Genomic DNA, 23,391 nt, shown 5'->3' with positions numbered 1-23,391 from the left:
GGGGAAGGATGTCACGTCTTGCCCTAGAATCATTTTTTTTTCTTGCTTATGTGACGAATATTCAAATGTTGACTTGGTCAAAGATGGATTAATCTTAATTTAAGATAAATGAAAGTTAACATCTTAGATTATACCAAAATTAAATGAATTATTTATTATATGATGAAGATGCCATAAGATATATTCTTAAATGTCGCAATTTAATAGCAATTTGATTATGCTAATATTTTATTTCTTAATGATGATGTAATTAAGAGGTGATATATTGATTATGATGGATACTAACTCATTTTTGGTTGCAAGTGTTTGAGTGGATTTAGGGATCATCACAACGAGAGTGTGGTTGAGGTAGAGAGGGCTAGCCTCTTGGAAGGGGATGTATTAGATGCCGTGCTACCACACACACATCATGTAGAATTTCATGTTGATTGTTTATGTTTTTTTGTTACACTTACTAAGTTAATTTTGAAAGTTTAAATGAAATATAGAGGTTGTAATTTTTTATTATTATAAAAGATAGATGGAAAGAATTGTTTTATTATATTAAATCATGAACAATGAGTCTTGATGTTTGATTTTGATATATATAAATAAAAGTTCTATTTAGCTTTTGTAAATGGGAACTTAAGATAAAGTTTTGAGTTAACATTTATATACTTGCTTGTAAAACAAAAATTGCTTAAAAATGTTGCCTTCTTTTAAAACTTAAAAAAAGGGGTAAATTAAATAGATCATAGAGGAGGCCATTGTGCATGAATTTTTAGGTCAGTTATTTCTTTTTGTTTTGGGGATTACTATTTAAATGTGGGGGCTAAGTGTTCTGTAAAATCAGTGGTGGACGGGAGATAGCTAGCCTGTGAGGGGTATCTCTCTCTCATCAAGGTTATTGCCACTAAAATGAAGGTAGGCATCATCCATACTATTAAGCATATGCCTTTACAATTCTGCTACCATTTCTTTTGCAATATTACTACCTTGTCTGCCCAATCTTGGCGATGAAGGGCACGTTTTGTTTTCCTTAGTATTTGGAAGAATTTGTTACATTAAGTTTTGTATAATTATCAAGGTTGTTGTATTCAAAACCTACCAAAAACAGAGGGGAGGGGTTGAAATTGGAAATGCTCAGATCTTACCTCTCTTTGCCGGCAACAGGAAACATAGGGTTCCTGATGTGAGAACTTGGCTAGAACTGTTAAATGTTCCTTTCTTCTGTAAATGTTTTTGGAATTTCGATTCTTGCTGATAGGAAGTAATCTTCTTGTTTGAAAGAAATCCTGTTGTTTGAAATATATAACTTTGGTTTCGAATTTGTTACTAGAATGTACTACTGAATTTGAAACCCTGCTGTTGGTAATTCTATACTCGTGTAATTACATCTTGCCAATCAATTACCAAATCGCTTAGAATCTGTCCTGGTCATGAGAATCAAGGAGGAAAAGGGAAGTGATAGTTGAACAATAGATTTTTTACAAATTGAACAAACCTTTTATGCCATTGTTTTGGAGCCATAAGGAATGTGTTCATTCTCTAATAAACCCTTGCTCAGCCGTAGGTTGCCAACCGGGAGAAATGGTAATTGAATTACAAAAAAACATAAACATATTTGTTATTGTTGCGTAGATTAGAAGAACCTGCAGGTTCCTTTTTACTATATATTCTATATTTGCCTAATTGCTTGCTGGGATGCAAACAAAAATGTTTTAATAGAGCAAGAGTATGTTGTTTGGAGGGATATCCCTCAAATTTTGAACTGTATGTCCGAATATTTTCACAATCTTTCCATTTACCCAAATAAAGGCGTGTTATAATAGAAAATGAAACCATTCTAGACAATTGATTTTCCTTCCATCCAAAACTCTTCTTTTAATACAGAAAAATTGAGTTTCTTTTAGGGTATAAAAAACAATATTTATTGTTTTCCTTGATGAAATATGATATCTGAATACAGAGTACTGGTAAGGTTTGAAAGATAAATAGTAATTAGAAGTAAAATGGAAAACTATTGTTGTTCTGAATAATTTCAGCTTTCACAATGTACTGCTGTCAGTGTTATGAATTCACCAATGAATTTCAGTATATTTTAATGTTTAGTACATTATGGTTATTTCCATTTCTTTGTTCTTACACAAGCATTAAATACATTGCTATTGGTTGTATGAAGCTTAAATTTAGCATTGATATGTTTGACTGAACCATACGAATATATTGATCTTATGAATTCTACAATAGTTTCATTCTAGCATTTTTGTGATTGGCCAAACCATAGAAAAGAATGGACATATGTGTTATTTATTTTTCCTATGCAAAAGAATTCATTCCAGTATTACTGTGATTGGTTGTGCCTTAAAGAGGGAATGAACATATGCGTTATTTAGATATAAATCAGATTTAGTTGAACATCTTGTTGTAGTTAGTGTACATAGGCGTGCATTTTCCTTTATGGCTGAGTGTAATGTAGCGATATTGGGAAAGATAGAATGGATACTTCATGTTTAGTTTCTTCTATCTGCTAGTTTTCTAGAATGGATACATGCTATTCTTGTTTCTTCTACCATTAAATATGGCTTTATAAGTGCTTGGCCAAGCCACTTGATTTCCCAAATAATGCATATGTGTGTATGTGACTATGCTTATTTGGTTTTACTACATATGTGCAGATGTGAAGTTTTATTTTTATTCCCTGCTACATTTTGTGATTAGGCTACTAATCCATCTTGTTCTGGGAAGCTAGGCTTCTCATGCCAGGGTCGAGGTATTCTTCATGTCAGGAAGAATCTCGGGGGAGTAATCACTTTGTGTTTGGCGAGGTAAAAGCGCTTGGGCCACACTCCCATCTCAGATAGTAGATAGAGGGGGAGTAGTCACTTCGTGTTTGGCGAGGTAAAAGCGCTTGGGACACACTCCCATTTCAGATAGTAGATGGACGACATCCTACGACTTTGGAGATAGGTTGCGTTGAAGAACACAATATGAAAGGTTAACTTAATTCTTATTGTATTGTTTCATCCTTGAGATGAACTGAATTGTGTAAATTGTAAATGAGAACAATGTAAATTCCATAAATTGATGTAAATGTTTAATCTCTGTAAATGATGTATGTTGGACCAGCAACTAGGTCTTATGTGTTAATCAAATTTTCTGACATATTATGTGATTAGTTATCATCACTGTCATGATGTAATTTTTGAACATTATTTGAATACTTTAAGATGTGTCATGATGTAATTTCTGAACATTATTTGAATACTTTAAGATGTGTAATTGCAGATTCAACACCATGATGTTTTTGTTATGTGAATTAACTAATTGTTAATGGATAAATAGTTTGACTTTTTCACAATGTTTTGATTGGTTCTCTTTCACATTTTCCGCAATGTGATGATGTGGCAAAATTTAAGTTGGACAAGGTTCTTATAGTTTAAACAAAAGTGGGTTTTATACTTTATACGTTATGTTTTGAAATATTTAATTTAATTTAATTTTTTTTCCCCCAATTATGACAATGTTTTTATGACTACAATGCAATTCAAAGACACCTTTTTAAATTTTGATTCTTCATAGTTACAAGATATAATTGTTCTAGTAATATGTTAAATAAATAGAAGATTAAACTATTACTTTCTAAAAAATAATATAAAAAATATAGTATTGACTATCTGAAATAGTTTTCCAGTGTATTAAATTGACTTTTCAAAATCTTATTTTACAAAAAATAATAATCTAACTAATTTATATTATTTAAACTATAAACTATTTCAAATGAACTTGTGTCAACTAAAAAATAAGATTATATCAAACAAATTAAATAAAACCATATTTTGTCAAATTAAATATATAAATCTCAAATCAATTTGAGAAAAGAGGGGTAAAAATTTATTAAGACAGAAAGGAATACAACAAGGAGAGCTCAACAAGGAGCTTGATTCTAAGGAACAAGATCATCAAATTCTTGCACCATCTCAAAGGACAGTTGCCTCCTATCCCTAATATTCCAACCCGAACCATGAGTAGAAGCCCATTTCGCTAAACAATTAGCAGCTCTGTTCCATTCACGAAGAATATACGTGAACCTAATGAACTGAAAGGAGGTAGAGAAGAGAATAATCTGCTTAACAACAGTGGCCAGCTACCAACTAACATCCTCAAGCTCCTGGGAAGAAAGCATGTTCACCACCACCTGGGAATTAGACTCACAGATAATCTTACTCCATCCCTGCAAGAAACACTGTTCCACAACATATAAAATAGCCTGAGCTTCCATGAGATTGTTAGTGTAATCACCCTTATGAACTGAGAAGAAAAATTTAACATCCCCAGAACTACAATGAGCCACTCCCCCAATACCAGCAGGGCCAGGATTCCCATGGGAAGAACCATCATTGTTAATTTTCAGAACTCCACAAGGAGGAGTCCAATGCCCATCCCGGTTAACCTGACCCTTCCTTTGATGGTGAAGCTGAAGGAAACCTTTGAGTTGCAGACCCATCCTAAAGATGAAAATTGAGGCGATTACAGAAAGCAAGATCAACCAGATCCATACCCCCATCAAACTCACACTTCACATGAATAGTTTCTTGAAGAGAATGTGATATCTTCCACCAAAGATGCAAAACACCAAGCCTAACATCTTGGAATATATGACGATTCCTCTCCAACCAACTATGCCAAAGCATGAAAGATGGGCCAACAATCCAAGTGGCATGGAGAGAAGAAGACTTGGAGGGAGCACTGCCCAAACGAGCCCAGAACTCAGGCAAAGAGGAAGCATGCCTACAAGAGCAACCCCAAGCGCTCCACCAAAGGTGCCATATCTAAGTAGAATAGGAGCAATGGAAAAATAGATGAGAGATAGACTCCTCTCCATTACCACACAAAACACAATAAGAGGGGCCCTGAAATCCTCATTTACAAAGATTATCCCAGGTAAGACAACAGTTCCGAGCCACTAGCCACATGAAAATATTGCACTTGGACCAAGAAAATTTATTCCAAACTTTCTTCCACCAAGGGACCTCAACATCCCCAAATAATTGTCTAGTTATCTCCTGATACCCAACAGAGACATGATATTTACCAGACAAGGTACCACCCCAAGCAAAAACATTTGGACCAAGCAAAGAGGAACACTCTCTAGAGGCTAGAATTTGAGAAAGCTCCTGATGATCCCTGTCTGTACCTCCAGGAGGCCAATCAGAAGAATGCTTCCATCTATAACCAACAACAGGTCCCAATTGATAAGGAGTCTTGTAATGAGCCACTTTATCCCATCCACCGACAAGAAAAGAGTCAGAAAGAGACTGAAGATGAGGGTACATGGATAAAATGGAAGGGAATCCATCCCAAGGATCAGACCAAAATAAAGCCTGAGAACCTCCTTTGCATATCCAGAACAGACCCCTCTTCACCAACATCGCACCTGTCATCAAAGTATGCCAAACCATTGAGCCACAACCTTCAAGAGGAAGTGCAAAAACAGAGCAAGGATCAGCACCATGAAAATATTTATGAGTGATAATACGAGCCCAAAGTTGATGTTGTCCAAAGCACCATTGCCAATAAAGTTTAGCAGCCAAAGCTTGACTACTCAAGAGAGAAAATTGAAGACCAAGACCACCCTCCTTTTTAGGCCTACAAACAGTTGCCCAATTAACCAAGCTCCATTTAGTACTACGCAAATTACCACTCCAAAGGAATTGTCGAGAAAGAGCATCAAACTCCTTGAGAAAGTAAATAGGAGTAGCCTGAACCATGCTTCTATAAGTAGGAAGAGCTTGGATAATAGCTTGAAGAAGAGTAACCTGGGCAGTAGTAGAAAGCCATCTATGAGTCCAATGATTTACCTTATCCCGAAGCTTGGTAATCAAATTTTGCTAGAAGAGACGTGGCTGCCTAGAAACAACAATAGGAATGCTAAGATAAGTCAAAGGAAGTGACCCAATCTAAAACTGTAGGATACCAACAATCGTATGCTGAATAGAATCAGGAGTGTTAAAAAGGTAAATGGAAGATTTGTGCTCATTAACTTTCTGGCCTGAAGTTGCCAAATAAACGTCCAAAGCATGTCGAAAGGCTTCAGCTTCCTTGATCCTAGCAAGACCCGTAAGAGCAAAATCATCAACAAATTGAAGATGGGAAAGAGAAGGTAAGCCATTACCCAACCACCAGCCTTGAATAGAATTCTGGGACACCTGATACTTAATGAATTTGCCCAAGCCTTCAGCCATGATGATGAATAGATATGGGGAGAGAGGGTCACCCTGGCAGAGGCCTCTAGAAGCACCAAATAGTTGAGAAGGTTGACCATTAATAAGAACAGAAAAAGAGGCCGAAGTAACACAACTCATAGTCCAACTCACCTAGTCAGAGCTAAATCTAAAAGAAAGAAGAATACTCCTTAGGAAACTCCATTTAACTCTATCGTAGGCCTTAGCCATATCCAGCTTAACAAACATTGCTCTCTCTCTTGAAGTAGCCATAGAGTGAATAGCCTCAGTAGTAATAACCACCCCATCCAAAATTTGTCTGCCAGCAACAAAACCACCTTGTTCTTATGATATAATAATGGGAAGCCATCTTTTCAGTCTCTCAGCAATCAACTTAGTAATAACTTTGTAAACCACATTACATAAGGCAATTGGTCTAAAAAACTCCAATTGATTAGCACCCTCTATCTTAGGAATAAGAGTTAAGAATGTAGAATTCAAAGCTCAAAGCATCTGCTTGCTAGCATAGGATTCCTTAACCACCTCCAACAAATCATGATTAATGATGTCCCAAAATTCTTGAAAGAATTCAACTAGAAAGCCATCAGGACTAGGAGCCTTCCCCTTAGGCATGCCAAAGACCACCTCCTTTAGTTCTTCCAAATAGATTGGACGCATGAGATAATCATTCATTTCCTGAGTGATAAGGGAAGGAATACAGGACAAAATAATATTTTCTTCAATATCAGCAGGAGGAGAGTCCTCAGAGAAGAGGGTAGAGAAGTACCAAGTAGCCTCTTGGAACAAAGCTGGCAAGGAATTCAGTTGGATACCTTGAGAATTAACCAAAGAAGAGATAATGCTCTGATTTTGACGAGATTGCACTGTTTTATGGAAAAAGGCAGTGTTTCAATCACCTTCCTAGAGCCAATCAACTCTAGCCTTTTGCTTCCAAAAAATTTCCTCTCGAATTTCCCATTCTTCTAAAGCTCTAGAAGCAAGGGATTCAGCCTTGCCAAGATCCTCTGAGAAACCTCGATCTCTAATCTCCCTTGTGATGACATCAAGATCTTCTTGAGCAAGCCTCTTCATAAAGTGAAGGTTCCCAAAGCATTGCCTATTCCATATCCTGAGCTGCCTTTTAACATATTGAAGCCTTTTAGAAAATGAGAACATTGCAGTACCATATGCAAGAGCACTATCTTTCCACCAACAGAAAACAAAATCACGAAGAGAGGAGTCAGGAAGCCACATCAACTGGAACTTAAAAGGAGGATGCTTTGGAACACAAGCCCCTATAGTAGAAAATTTGATTGGCCAATGATCTGAACCCCCTCCAACCAAGGATTTCTGAAGAGATAGTAAGGGTGACACTAACCCAGAAGCAAGAAAAAAGAAATCTATCCAGACGTTCTAAGATAGGAGCAACACCAGTCCTGCGATTATTCCAAGTATAGAGACCATTAGAAGGCTCAACATCCGATAGATGCAAAAGAGATATGTGTTGCCAAAGAAGAGCAGAAAAATGCCCCAATCTAGCCAAACCACCATGCTTCTCCTCCAGACTTAAAACTGAATTGAAGTCCCCTGCTAACACCCAAGGGTGATAAGGATGAAAATTTCTAACATATTGAATATGTTTCCAAAGTTCCTGCTTTCCCGCAAGATCAACAGGTGCATACACATTAGTAACCATGATTACCTCTCCTAAGTCTAGAGCAGAAGCAACCATAGAGAGAGATGAGCGAGAAGACACCCAACCAAGGGGAGAAATTTTTTGAGGATCCCAAAATATAGCTAAACCACCAACACTGCCTGTTGCCCCAACACATTGGCATTGGCCACAAGACCAAATACTAGAGGCATGTTGGACCATAGACTCTACAGAGAGCTTAGTCTCTTGGATACAAAAAAATCAGGACTATGATCAACCACCAAGTTATGAATAGCCTTTTGTCTAGGGATGCTATTCAACCCCCTAACATTCCATGAGAGAATAATCATCATTGGGTAGAATTGGGAAAATGAGAATCCAAAAGTTTCACTGAACTAGACTCAATCAATATATCTCCTGTGAGTTTAATCTTCTCTTGGTCTGTTTTACGCTCACTCCTTAGAGGAGGAGTAAAAGAAACCCGCTTAAAGGGTTGAGGCATCAACCCCAAGGGGAGAGGAGATCCCTTGCCCTTACCTGATGGTAGCACATCCTTAACCAAGTCAGCCAGAACAACATAATTATCCTCCAACACCACAGGAGTCACCAGAGCCTCTGTCACAGGAGCTACAGGGACCTCATAGTTCTGATATACTACAACTTGGGATGCCCCACAAGCATCATTAGGAACAGATCCCTCATCTGGGCAAACTGGATCAAAAGAGATAGGAGGAGGAATACCCTCCTCTGGAACCATACTATCCAGCACCTCAAAGCGATTAAAACCTGAATAAGATAATCTTTCTTTCAAAGGCCTCTTTTGACCACGTCCCTTAGCTCAAGGGCAAACAGGGGTAAATCCATCCTTATCCTGCATTTGAGCATTACCCTTACCTGTAGCATCTTGCAGATTCATCCCCTTGGTAGTATTATCCATTTGAGATTGTCCTTTCCCTGTAGTATTTGCCAAACCACGAGCATTGCCAGCTGTAGAACCATTCACTCCTTTGAAAGTCAAGATATGGGGGCACTGACGCTGTAAATGACCATACTCATGAAAAATCCGACAGCGGAAAGGGAGGGATTCATAATCTAACTACTACACCCAAGAAGAAGCCCCAAGACAAATTTCCAAAGAATCTGGTAATGGGTTATTCAAATTAATTTCAACACAAATTCTAGCATAAGAAATAACCTTTTTATCAAGGGATTGATGTGTGATCGCAGCCGGCTTCCCCAACAAAGTAGCAATTTGTTGAAGGATGTCTTCACGCCAAAATTCCAAGGGAAGGCGAGGCAAGTGAACCCAACCTAGCACTGTTGAAGGGAGATCCTCAGCAGAATTAAATCTTGAATGCCAGGGTTTGACAAATAACCCCACATGGTTGTAGAAATAAGGGCCTCCTTCAAAAACACGATCACAATCAGACATGCAAGAGAATACAACAAAAAAATAACTATTCCCTACCAACATAATCTCCATATCGCCTTCCACCTGCCATGAGCGGTGGATCCATGCCTCAAGAGTGGATAGGAAAATTCAGATTTCAAGAAATTTGCATATCAAAGCATGCTTGGTCCAATATTCAATGTCCTCTATTACAGCCGTTGGAGGAATAACCAGAACAGGGCGATCATGGCTACGCGGAAAACAACCATTAACTTTTTTCAACTTGGAGCTCTCCCTTGAATAAAACGATTCAGATCGCATTGCATGCATAGTTGGAGAAGAACCATCTGTTCTCACCAATGCAGAAGAAATCCCAGGCCCTACCATGCAAACAATAAAAAACCCCAATCCAAAATTGACTGTAGAAGATTTCCAAAAACCCACACAAACTATGTCCAACAACTAGCAATCCAATCAATAAGGTCAAATCAATTTTAAGCTAAATAATATATTTAGTTACTCTAATTTTTATATAATTTTTTATTTTTAATAATAAGTTGTAAGTTGTGACCCCATAGCATACTTAACCTTTGACCCATTATTAAATCCTTATGATATTACAACCTCAATATGTGCCTTATCTCACTACTTAGGCATAGGTCATAAGTAAATTTACTTTTTAAAATTTCATCATTCATAACATTAGTTTTTAAGCCATTTATTTTGAAGAAGTCGACTTTTTCTTATATCTAATTTAAAAAAATAAAATTAAAAATTCAATTAGAAATAATTTTTAAATATAAAATATTTAAAAATAAAAATATACAATTTTTTTTAAATATAAAAAGTTAATATAATATTTAGGGGTGGGGGCCCTAGCTCGATTGGCTAAATCTTCTCTGTTGTAGGGGGTTGGTCACGGGTTCTAGTCTTCTCTGTCCCCGTGGTACCAGTGGGTGTGTCGCGCTAGTGCTACCGGTCACGTTAAAAAGTTTACCCGGCGCATTAAAAGAGTAAAAAAAAATAAAAAAATAAAAATATAATATTCAGTTTTTAAATATAATTCAATACATAAATCATAGATTACCCGGCGCATTAAAAGAGTAAAAAAAAATAAAAATAAATAAATATAATATTCAATTTTTAAATATAATTCAATACATAAATCATAGATAGTATTACTCTATACTTATTGACTTTTTTAAAAAAAATCAATTTTTTTTTCTTTTATAAATATGTTCATTTTATCTATTTTAATATAAAATTTAACAACCACTTCAGTCATTCGTGATGTCATTTGATGTTATGTTCCTAAGGCCAACTTTTTCTTGAACTAATTAGTATTTATATTATTACTACAAATTACAACCAGTAATGCCATTGATATTATACTGTGAGAGTAAACTATAACCGTATGTCATACAGAACGTGCCCATTAAAAATAATAAATACTGGTAACACCTGTCTTTTAACATTTCCCTATCTGCATTGTCGTTGTATTATTGATAGTATTATGTCTTTTTGAGCTTAGAAGCCTTTCAGACTATTTTATTTTATTGCTGTTTTAATCTACAGTTCACTTTTTATTTTTTTCTTTATGACACGCTAAATCAAATATTATTTGTTTATGTTCATGGTTCTATAATCATCAATAATGTGAAAATGATTTTAAAACAAATTTTATATATACTATACAATATATTTTATAAAGTCCTAATCATCTAAATTACTTAATTTGAATATGTTACTGGTAAAATGCCTCATCGATGAGCTAACAGCCATTTCTTTTCCCATGATTAGGATAACTATGATTGTGATATTGATCGAGGCAGTAATGCTTTGATTAGTTCAAAGGAAAAAATAAACAAGCAAATAATTCCTCACTTAGTGTGGGTTCATTCAATTGTTTATCAGAAATAATTATAAAATATGTTTTGTATACATTGATAATTGTAAAATATGTGTTTTCTTGATGTACTTTTCTCAATGTATTGATGATTTCATAGTTCTATCTAAATCTGACAATTTCAACTGTTTCTTAGCCTTTGTTTCTTAAGCTCAATACAAAGCCTTGAGATGCTACTGAATAATATATGTATTTTAAATCAGTAGTATTGCAAAAAGAAAAAGAATAAACCAAAAACTGTCATGTTGGTATCAACTGGCCGTAGAACTTAGAAATGCTGAATATGTCTTATATGAATGAAATCATTCACAGAAGCTTATAATTGATTACCTTACATATTTAGTACGTATGTGTGCAGAGTGAAATCTGCAGAACAAGTGAAAATGGCAGAAATGTGGAAGTTCATTTTATTGCAGATAATTTTTACTCTAACATGTATTATTGTTTTCTGTGTCTTGTTCAATTTGAGAAGAAGAGCAAAAGGAGATGTGGGTTCAGGAGTTGTTCCAGGAAACATGGGTCTTCCCATAGTTGGTGAAACCTTTTCCTTCTTTGCATCCTTCAAAAATCCTCTGGGAGTTCAAAGCTTCACAGAGAGCCGTGCCAAGAGGTTGGGTGGTTTCTGGCTGGATCGTTAGAGATAATCAAAAATCTTTTTTTTTTTTTTTTAATGTTTGGTGGTTGTGATTATTTTTTTAATTATATACAGACTTTTATTTTTTTATTTTTATTTTTTGAATATTATTATAGAATCAATATATGTTTTTTATGAGTAAACCAGTCTGAAATCATTTAAAGAAGATCAAGGCTCCTTACAGAAACTCTTTTCTGATGATAGATTATGGAGTCTGAGTGTGATTGGAAACTTTGATGTAAAAATGTTGTACACAATAAAAATTCAGAAACAATTGTATTGTTCTAAATGATGAATCATGGAAATTTCTTCACATTAACCACCTCCATATTAGAAGTCAACTATGGAAGATGAATAGGCAACCTAGAATTCTAAATTAGATATCTTTATGGAAAATTAAATTTAGCTCTCCACAATGAAAACTCAACATTTTAATCAATTATACTCAAGCTCTAAAATGATAATGCCTGTTATATGGAAGATATTATCTCCATCTTTGTTGTATTTAAAGAAAAATCAAATCATGTAAAGATTGTAATTTTTAAGCTTGAATGTAATTAGAATACTGACATCTTTGCCTCATAAATGTTTCTTTGGTATATCATCAAAGTTTCACCATATAAATTCATATCTTATTTAATGCTATTTGATAGTTCAATTTTAGTTTAAATGCCTTTTTCCAAATACATATATCAAATAGACGTAAGAGATTGTCACACTCGTAAGGTGGACTGGGATAATAGTTTCTTTTGTAAAATGGGTTCTATAGAAATAGGATACGGATAAAAACTAATTTAACCTTTCTTGAAAGGAAAATCAATTTGTAATGGAACCTCTGTGAATAATCTAATTTTTCCTTTAGAATATTCAGGTCTTTCTATAAGCTTTTACATGATATGCTGTCAAAGTTTACTGCATAAATCCTTATTTTGTGAAATGATATTCTATTCTATTATTTTATCTTTTATTTATAATCTATTTTACTCTGTAAACTATTATGATTATGTAGACTCACACTTTTCAACAGATTTAATAATCCTTTAAAGGGATTGTCACCCTATGAGGTGGATTGGAAAATAGTTTGTTTCCAAGCGTAAAACAAATGCTATGAACTATTTTTGATCTATAGTTTTTAAGTTGTCTTTATTTGTGGTATACCATGGTGTTATCCGGATAGTAGTTTTCATGTGAACTTGATTCTAAAATCCCCATCATATTCTTAATCTATTTTTACTAAATGGACCTGTGAACAATATTATGTGCTGTTGGCATTGCAGGTATGGTAGAATCTTTTTTACAAACATTCTTGGGAGAACTTGGGTGTTTACATCCACCAGAGATGTAGCGAAGTTTGTTTTCTCATCAGAGAACAACAACTTGCTCTGCTTTGGAGGCAGCAAAGCTGCTAAAGAGATGTTAGGGGGTAACAATGTCTCTTATGTAGCACCAGATCTTCATAGGAAGTTGAGAAGGTTAGTGGGAGAACCAGTCTCAGGAGATAATCTAAAGAAGAATTTTGAGAGAATTGAAACCATTTGTCTTGAGATACTTAATGGATGGTCAGGGAAAACTGTCTCTGCAATAGATGGTACTTCAAGTGTAAGTAATTTAGATTCTACTTTGGACAGTATTATTGCTTGAGTGTATCAATACAAAGCATTTTGTGTTGTTCATTTGATTGATTTTTTTGAACTTCTTGGTTTATGTTTCTTATATTAGTTAAATTTTATCTTAATGAATAAATATCTAACACTTAGTGTAAAGATATTTCTATAATGTGTTATAGAAAGAAAATCTTGTTTTTTGATTCAATTGTGTGTAAGATTAGTATCTTTAAATTATGTTCTATAATCTATTATCAGAATAAAAATAATGAATGGAATCTTTAACATCGATATTTCAAATCACATTCTATTATCCATTATCTGAGTGAAGAGAGTCAATAGAATGCAATCCAAAAGATTGATACTAAAATCAGACATATGAAAAAATTCAAAAACAACACATTCTCTATTCAGCATTGTCTATTTCTATTTTCTACTTATTTTCTTTCAGAATTAAAATTAAAATTAAAATTAACATAAAATACAGAGAGATGTATCCTGATTTTGGAGTTTTATAGTTTGCCTTTGAGGTTATAGGCCACATAATTGCAAGCATGGAAAGAGGACCAGAATTATCTGAGATGCACAAAAATTTCCTTTATATTTTGGATGCAACAACCAGCTTTGCCATTAGAGTGCCAGGAACAAGTTATTACAAAGGATGCAAGGTACTTTGATAACCTGATACATGTTTGTATATTTTCATATCAAAATTAATCTATAATAGTTTCCATAGAAGGTATATATGGTGTGTATATAATTATAAACACATACATAACCTTATAATTCTTGAAGAGTACAAGACATCCTTCTAGTGAAAGTGGACGCTTATATTATTATGCCAAATTGGTACTCTGATTTGCAGGCCAGAGATAATTTTATGCGGCTGCTGCAAAACATTATGGATAGGAGAAGAAAGGGACTGGAAACTAAGGAAGATTTCATTCAATTAATGATTTCTAAAGATGGGCTTCCTGAAGAAGAGCGATTGACTGACATGCAAATCAAAGACAATTGTCTTGCTCTTCTTATTGCAGGATTTGCCACAACAGGAGCAGCTCTCATGTGGTCAATGAAATTTCTAGAAGAAAATCCTTGTGCTAGAGAAAAACTCATGGTATCCTTATATACATGGAAGAATCTCTATTTGAGAATTCATATTTATTTAATTGATTAAAGACATTTTTTTTGTTTGCCCAAATATCAGGAAGAGTACAAGAGGATTGAGGAGAACAAGATTGGATCAGATGTGACTAAATTGACATGGAATGACATTCACCAAATGCCCTACACTACAAAGGTATATGGGCCTTTTTCATGGTTGCACATATTTTGCAAATAATTACAGGTCCTATTTTTCACTTTATTTTAAAAACTTTTTAATTAATAAATAAAATTTGGAACTTATTTTTTTCACAATTGTACAGGTTATATTAGAGACATTAAGAATGTCAAACCCAGTTCAATGGAGTACTCGCACCGTTCTTCAAGACTTTTCTCTGCAAGGTAGATTTGAATTTTATTCATTAGATGGATCAAAATTAATCATAAATAAGCATATCCTAGTAGCTATGATATGAAGTTGCTACCTCTAGTAAAAAATAAATATATATTTATGGATTTCACAGGTTTTACTATTCAAAAAGACTGGATTCTTTCCCTTAATCATTGGGGTCTTCATTATGATTCTGATATTTTCCCAAATCCAACAAAGTTCTACCCTTCAAGATTTGATGTAAGTTCAATCTTTAGTTCAAATTGTTGAAATATGTATTATTTTTATCTAATCTTATTAACTTGAAATCAACATACTATTGAAGAATGATAATAATAAATAGATATTTAAAGAAATGTAAAAACTCAAATCCAACAAAAAGTAAACAGCCGAGATCTTCCAACCCTACAGCAAGAATATCCTTAACTTACAAACCAAATCTCTTAAAAAAAACATCTTCTACCTCTAAAATAAATATAGTTAAGAGCATTAATGGTTCATTTCTAAAACTACGTCATCCATAACTATCACACTAAAAAATGTGAAGTATGCATGTCTTGCAAAACCACTACCAATATATATATATATGAAACTCAAATCCAACAAAGTGTAAACACCTGAGATCTTCCAAACCTAGAGCAAGAATATCCTTTAACTTTCAAACCAAGTCTATGAAACAAAACATCTTCTACCATCTAAAATAAATGAAGTTAAGAGCATTAATAGTTCATTTCTAAAACTACATCATCCAAAACTATCACAATGAGAAATGTGAAGCATGCATTTCTTACAGAACGATACACAAGTACACACACACATGTACACACACACACACATGTATATGTACATGTATATACATATATGTATATGTATACACACACACGTATTTATGTACACATATATGTATACATACCAATAATCTTGTTAGTAATTTCAAAATTCTGCCCCTTTGACATCAAAGAAAAAGGTCAAATATGCAGATAGATCACTCAGTCTTCTTAGCTCCTCCTAAGATATACAAGTCAACTCAAAATAATAAATAGTCCCCCCTGAGAAATATCCAAAATCATTAGTCCAAAGTGAAAAATATGCATTGAAATTATTGAACTAGTGTACATCCATAAGGGCTCGTTTGGTTGCAAGCATAGGAATTGAGATGAGGAATGCATATTGGGAATAGGAATGGCTATTCCAATAACAACGATTTTTTGGAATGTAAATAAGCTCATTTTGGGGACAAAATGAGAATATGTATTTCTATTCCCTATTCCAAACAACACACCAAATGGAAAATAGAAAATATATTCCTAATTTCCTATTCCTATTCGAGCAACCAAACGGGCCTTAAGCATTTCATTTTGATGATGAGGGGAAGTCACACCCAACCTATCTCCCAGATACTCAAAAGCATCCTAAGGTGGTTCCTTGTTAAAGATGCCAACAATTGGTTCATCTGTAGTTATGTAGTACTGAACATTCATCTCATTTATCAAGCATTGTTTATTATCTATTCTTCTTGTTATTACTCCCTTATTCTTGTTTCCAAATATCTTGTTCTTTGAATGATTTCAGTGTATACATTTAGGAGTCTTAGGATTAGTTGTCAGAACAACTTTCTCGTCAATTTTTTTAAAAAAAAATCTCAAACCTTTTCCTCCTATGTTTACCAATAGATTCATCTAATTCATAGATAAATTCTATTTCTATGTTCTTCAGAATATGTTCATGAACTTTCATATTTGCACTTCATTTTGACCTTCCAAGTCTCTTTGGCATAAAGGTTGTAAGAAATATGTTGTAAGGAGTTTTGTCATTATGACCAATGTCATTAATTAGAAAAATATTTGACAAATGGTCGAAGGAAGACAAAGAAAAAAGAAGCCGAGGTTATTGGTAGAAAACTAGTACGCACTCACATGCATCATGTCAACACAGGAAGACAAGTACATATAAGTTGTCTAAACTAGGTCACCAATGAAGTGAGTCACCATGGATGTGACATGTGAGTAATGGGTAGAGTGGATGTGACATGTGCAAATATAAAAATGATGCACACAAGAAAGGACAAAGGCTGTCATTGGTTCATAGATAGACTAGAAGGGGCTACTAGTCTTGATCCTAGGAGTAGGGGTCATAGGTTTCTTACAAATGGACTTGTTGGTGTTTTGAAATGCTACAGTTTTCAAATTACCATGATGAGAACAAAATACATCTAGGCGTAGCTAACTCCCATCTTCAACATACCATTTCAAACACCAGACCAACTATAAGGCTAGACTCTTCTTCTACTTCAGGGTTTGCAAAACCTAGGTGGTGGACCCCAGATTCAATTAATATGGTACCAATGCTAAACATATTCTTGAATCTAACAAAGTAGATATAAGCCTTATATCTCCTAATACTTATGCAATAACAAAGATATGCAGTAGCAAGTTGCAACTTTATGAAATTCATAAGTTGAGTGAGGGCATCCTTTTCAGCTCTTCAACATGAAAGGGAAAAAAACATTTGATTAATGATATCGATTTTAGCAAAAACTCCAAATATGCAGCAATAAGAACAAATGATCCTGTAGTTGATTAGTTCCTTATCTATTGGGCAATCCCATGAATTAAATGCATACATCTATGATATCAAGGACATATTTCATACACCTAGATATCAGATCTATCCTATCACTTTGTGAATTAGACATCAGTGTTCATAAAGACTTCATTCTCATGAGATATCCTTCTCAAAATAACCAGCAACCCTGTCAAACACATCAGGCATTTACTTGGCCCTTTGTTTCAACAACAAAATATATATGACTTACAACCTTAAAATAATGCAAATGGGTCTTAGTTCTTTGCCCCTTGACCACATAAGACTGTAGATTACTAAGATAGGAGACAAGAATTAGAATACTAAGAAAATTATGCTCATTTGTATTCATTTCATTGAAACAATACATTCAAATGCATGAAATCAAAACATAAAAAACACCTAATAGATCTAAACTTTCTATATTATCTTCACTACTACTGTCATATAAGAGAAAATATGCTATAGAATAATGGTGGAATCACAGCTCTGGATCCAACAAAGTGGTCTTATACTGAAAATTACCAACCAACAATGGTATCACAGTGAAAAACTGGAACCAACCCTTACAATGGATAAGAAAGAAGAAGATATAGAAGGAGAGAATTCTTAGATCTGATCTGAGAATGACATGTGTCCACTTGAAATTTCATCCTTTGCTATTGTAAAACCTCTTTTCATCTTTCTATCCCTAAGATCTGATTTAGTTCTGATCAATATTTTGTAGCTAATTTGAAATATCTCCTATTCAATCACAAAAACCATTTTGTTTGCCAAAAATTTGAAAGCCTCATGAAATGCTGGTAAAAATCTAATTTTAAACTAATTGAAGGTAACAAAATTGACCCTAACTGCATTTTGACCAAGTTTTACGAAGCTTGTAACTGCATTTTCAATTTTTTCTCATTTCACTGAGAAGGCCCAAATTTTACATTTCTGCCTATAACTCAAACTAGTGAATTCTTGTTAGAAACAAACTCCATAATCAGAAAGTTCATCTTCTCCTAGTTCTGGTGATATATAATATGACTATGTTCACTTACCAAAAACCCCTTAAATCTCAGTTTGAAAAATGTGCCCCTGACATGGCCTCTGGTTTGCACTTTTGAATTTTACAAAATTTAAAATATTCCAAAGTTTCAACTTTAGTATAAACGATTTTTCAATTTAAAACATGTATATGACCTTTGGAGAAAATAATTAAAAATGAAATTTTAAAAATATTTTATTTTTGCCCTCATTATGCCATTTGGGTCAACCTTCCCTTGATCGGGCTACCACTTGGCGACCTCTAATTGGCCTACCAAGAATTGCCATGTGGTAGCTTTTGATTGGTTGCTTGAACTATCCAATCAACACCTTGTCACGCACCTACCACATCATCAAGGACTAGGCCCACTGCCACGTGGTGCTTAGGCACTTTCTTACTTTGCTTATATTTCGAGCAACTTCCCAAAGTGGGGAAGTGCCCACCATTGGATGCGGCCACATGGTGCAATCCTATGCATTTGGATTTGAGCCTATCATGTCATCATGCTTGTCGATTTGTTTAAATTTTTTTGACTTCTTCATCCAGTCGGGTGGGCCCCTCTATGTGGGACAGTGGCTCTCAAAAAAGTTGTGTCTTGTTAGACAACCTATGATATATATGGGTTTATATTTAAACATTTTGAGTTTCCCAAACCCAGTGCATGTGGGATAAACTCTTTAGTGCTTTGGGCACCTTTGCCCTCTTTAGACATGCGTGAAGCTCTTTCATGTTGCAGATTCAATCAAGGGAAATGATGCCTCCCCTTGGTTTTCCTCTTTCCATGGTGTCTGCTCTACACATGCTAGTTTCTTGCTCTTCTCATAAGTTGTGGCTTAGTCTTTTAACACAAGGATCTCCTCTTTGATTGGCATCTTCCTTAACCTACCGCCCTCCAAGTCTTAGCCGTCCCATGCTTATAAGCCTCTCTTATTTAATATTGTGGCTTCCTCTTCCATTTGCTACCCTTAACATAGTCCTCATATTCATTGCTCCCTTTTTTTAACAGTTGTGTCAGGAATTGTATCAACAATAAGTATGGTCTACCTCTTAAGCATGCGGCTATGCCATGTGTTTCAACTCCTCTAATGGTGCTTCTATGGACCCCTGCCACATAAACATATAGATATTTCATTTGCTTTAGCGTGGGCTCCTCTACTTGTGAGCTTCCTTGCCTTTTTACTATGGTTTACTCCTTTTGACGTGGTCTCTCAATCCTCCTTCATTTTGGCCATTGACTACCTTCTTTTCATGCAGTGACCTTCTTTCCTTTTCTTCCAATGTGGACCTCCCTTGTTTTGCACGAAGTCTGACTTCTCCATTCTGTGGATTCTCTAACACTGCCTCTACTTCCATCTTAGCCATGGTGGTCTTCCCTTGTAGATGGAATCTCCTTTTTATCTTTCTTTGAATAACGCCTCATCCTTGCATGCCGCGACTTCAACTAAAACTCCCTTTTGGCGTGGGATGCTCTTTCAACCTATGTCCCTTGCATATAGACTTCTGGTCTATCTTGAGTTGAATATCCCCCATCTTCAAAAAAGAATAGTTGAAGAGATTCAACACTTCCATGTACCAGGTTGCGTACAAATGCCAATTCTTGTTCTTGAACAAGTTCTTCATGATCATGAATCAAGCTTGTCAATGTAGAAGTTGTAAGCTCCATAATCAACTTTTTATTTACATACATATCAGCCAGGTACATCAAATTTCTCAAAGCCCCCATTGCATGCAACCTTACCATGGGGTCCATTGACTTAGCTAGTTGAATAAGCTGGCTCACATGACCACACTTCAAGAAAATCTTTTTACAAGGAGTAAAATTTAACACAATATAGCTAATAGCACCCAAAGCTGCTACCTAAACTTTTGTAGTCTCATCATTTAACAACTTGAGCAAAAGGACAAACAACATTTTCATTTTTAAGATTGGTGTAGAGATTCTTTACAGAGCAATAGATATTTGTTAGACAGTGACAAGTAGCAACTCACACTTCAATAGATTTGTGTTCAAATGCTATGGTTATTAGACTTTTTGCCTACAAGGTTAAAACCTGTCTCCTACTCTCTTCTTCATATACTTCATGAATGACATGCGCCCATATTTAAATTTATAATGATTACAATCATTATAACCCTCTCCTTTAGAAGATTTTTAATCTCCAATATACCTTTTTAGTATGATACCATTCAGTCAGGCCCCAAAGTGGATCTCACTAAAAAAAAAAAATTGTTTCCAAACAACTAATGCTCCAAACTAGTCCATTGATTTCTTGATACTGATTTGAAACAAATTTGAGTGTTGCTCTGTTATTAAAAGCTCATTTTATCACTTTCTTACAACTTATCTACTTTGTGCTAGGAGGTCCTTTGGCTGACTTTAAAAATTGACACTAACACTTGACCGGGCTCTAAAATCAGACATACTAATTCTTTGTTCCACATACTCTTACCATGTCAAATCTTGTCTCATGAAGAATTCCCAGTCAAAAGATATTGACTGTCAAAGTTGCCCTCTTAGAATTGCCTACAAGAAAATATGTCAGAACACAATAAATTGCCTTCAGATTTGACATTGGAAACTAGGTAAACTAACACTTGGGAGAATGAAAATTGGGGTCATGAGTATAATATGGATATACGATTAAGGCTCATGAAAAATAATAGGACACATTTGGCAAGTGGTCAAAGTGGGCTACTTAGAATTTGCAGACTGGAAATAATGGTAGAAAAGCATTTTTCTCAAATGGAATGGACTTGGGAATGTGTGCAGATGGATTTGTTAAGATTTAAAAATTGGCACATTTAAAGTATTTTCAGAGGATAATATAGTGGTACAATCCATTCGATCTCACCTATCATAGATTTCAAGATATGACATCATGACTAGGGGTACTGACCAATCTGCCTTTCTTGACACCAATAAAAGGTTAGAAATTGCATTTGGAATCACGTTTGAAAACTGATCAAACGGGTTTGTCATAAGCTCAAAATTGAAACATAGCAAATATCTAACCTTTAAAATGCAACATAAAAGGATTTTTCTCAATTCACTCAACTGGGTCAAAATTATAACAAGTCAAATAGGGCTTCCCAGAATTTTGAACATTTTGCATCAGCATGACAACAATAAATGACCCACTTTGAGGGATTCAAAACCTAGTCAAACAGATTCGAAACAACTCAAAATATGAAACATAGGCTCTCTGGTATGGAAATTAAACACTCCTAAAATAGAGTCATGAAATATTATTGGGTGCGAGATATTCAATTGCAAACAAGGTCTCCTGTCACTATTTGACACTTAGGCAAAAATGCAAATTTGGTAATTACTCAAAACAAGACTTCACAAAATGGCTCAAAATGATAGTTTATCTTCATGGGATGCATAGACGTACTAAATGCATGGTGTTAGAAACATTAAACACCTCTTGGGGCTCAAAAGTATAGTCGGGTACATATGCATTAAAAAGCATTTATAGGGCTTGATTTTCTCAATGGTACTCAAAATTGGGGTTTTGATTTTGAGTCCCAACAATGGCTCTAATTGGGGATGCATGTCTCTTGTGGGCATGGCAAGGATTCAAATCTCTAGAAGAAGCAGATCACACACTTGGTAGCAAAATATTCTCTCGAACAGCTTTATTGAAAGCAAGAAACAACTACTCCTACTATGTACAAGCTAAAGTTTGGTGGCCTAGGGCCATCTCTTGTACATAGTAAGAGTAGTTGTTTCTTGCTTTCAATAAAGCTGTTCAAGAGAAGCTTTTGCTATCAAGTGTGTGGTCTACTTCTTCTAGAGATTTGAATCCTTGCCATGCCCACAAGAGACATGCATCCCCAATTAGAGCCATTGTTGGGACTCAAAATTGAAACCCCAATTTTGAGTACCATTGAGAAAAAATCAAGTTAGCATTATGAATTAACTCACTTGGCCAAACTGAATCTACATCTTCACTTTCATAACACATATAAAAACTAGATTCACTTTCTTCAATAACTTGCTCATTATGAAAGTTCTAATCAACATGCTCAAAAATATTAGGTTCAAACTAGAAATCTTCTCCAACAAATGAATCATGCATGCTATTAGTTTTGATTATGAAAGCTTCATATTCAACATGGGGAAAATGATCGCATATACCTTGAAATTGTGTATCCTTATGCATAACCAGAGAGTATTCACATGAGCAATCATATTTGTACGCACACATGTCATCAATGTTAGCATTTGAAACTAATCTAGAATCTTCAAATGGTCTTTTAAAATCAGCAAATGAATTAGTCATCAGGTCAGAGTATTCATCATAAAACACATTACAAGGTGCATGCTGATTTTCATTAATAACTTCGTCAAACACCTTGTTATCCACATCATGAGGTGTAACATCATCATCATAACTATCACATTCGAAAGAGGAACAATCTGATCTCTTATAGCAGTAGGATAATGTATCACATTCAAATTCATCCTCAACTAAATCTGAACATTCCATGTCCTCTTCAAACAATGGATTGATAACTCCATGTAATGATCCTTTTTGAACATCTTGACAAAATATAGGCTGATCATCATCAAGATCTTCATCATATAAGACATTAGTATACACTTTAAAATCACTACCCATTTCATCTTCATGGAGATTTTTAGCATATGAAGAAAAATCATAACTATATGAAAACTCACTTTCTACTCCATCAACAAAGCATGTAGAATATAAATCAATATTACTTGCATTGTCTCCATTAAGGTGATTCAAATGTCTTGCAAACCAATCATCTTTTATTTTATCCATAGGTGTTGATGCATTAACCTTTGGATCACTTGTATGCTGATTATCACTGCACTCATCTTTAAGATATTGATGTACACAATTTGGTAATCTATCCTTACA

At 34.7% G+C, this 23,391-nt stretch overlaps 1 protein-coding gene and 1 long non-coding RNA gene across 2 annotated transcripts in view; both read left to right on the top strand.

Moving 5' to 3' along the window:
* Positions 1–663: 663 nt before the first annotated feature.
* On the top strand, positions 664–3,233 carry LOC149550133 (uncharacterized). The gene is made up of 2 exons (XR_016354508.1): positions 664–903; positions 2,732–3,233. It is a non-coding gene; the product is annotated as an uncharacterized LOC149550133 (long non-coding RNA).
* Positions 3,234–11,536: 8,303 nt separating this feature from the next.
* Positions 11,537–23,391, top strand: part of LOC149550132 (abscisic acid 8'-hydroxylase 3-like) — a 57,333-nt gene continuing 45,478 nt past the window's right edge. The window contains exons 1-6 of the mRNA XM_089794431.1: positions 11,537–11,763; positions 13,065–13,386; positions 13,910–14,059; positions 14,257–14,508; positions 14,599–14,691; positions 14,819–14,897. Of these exons, the coding sequence (XP_089650557.1) occupies positions 11,537–11,763; positions 13,065–13,386; positions 13,910–14,059; positions 14,257–14,508; positions 14,599–14,691; positions 14,819–14,897 (1,123 nt within the window). The remainder of the gene's footprint in view (positions 11,764–13,064; positions 13,387–13,909; positions 14,060–14,256; positions 14,509–14,598; positions 14,692–14,818; positions 14,898–23,391) is intronic.

The sequence above is a fragment of the Cupressus sempervirens genome, chromosome 7 (genome assembly GCF_028749045.1).
Source record: "Cupressus sempervirens isolate cs-2001-9-10 chromosome 7, ASM2874904v1, whole genome shotgun sequence".
Classification (NCBI taxonomy): Eukaryota; Viridiplantae; Streptophyta; class Pinopsida; order Cupressales; family Cupressaceae; genus Cupressus; species Cupressus sempervirens.
The sequence above is the reverse complement of the archived record's forward strand: the minus strand, read 5'-3'. Positions and strand labels throughout refer to the sequence as shown.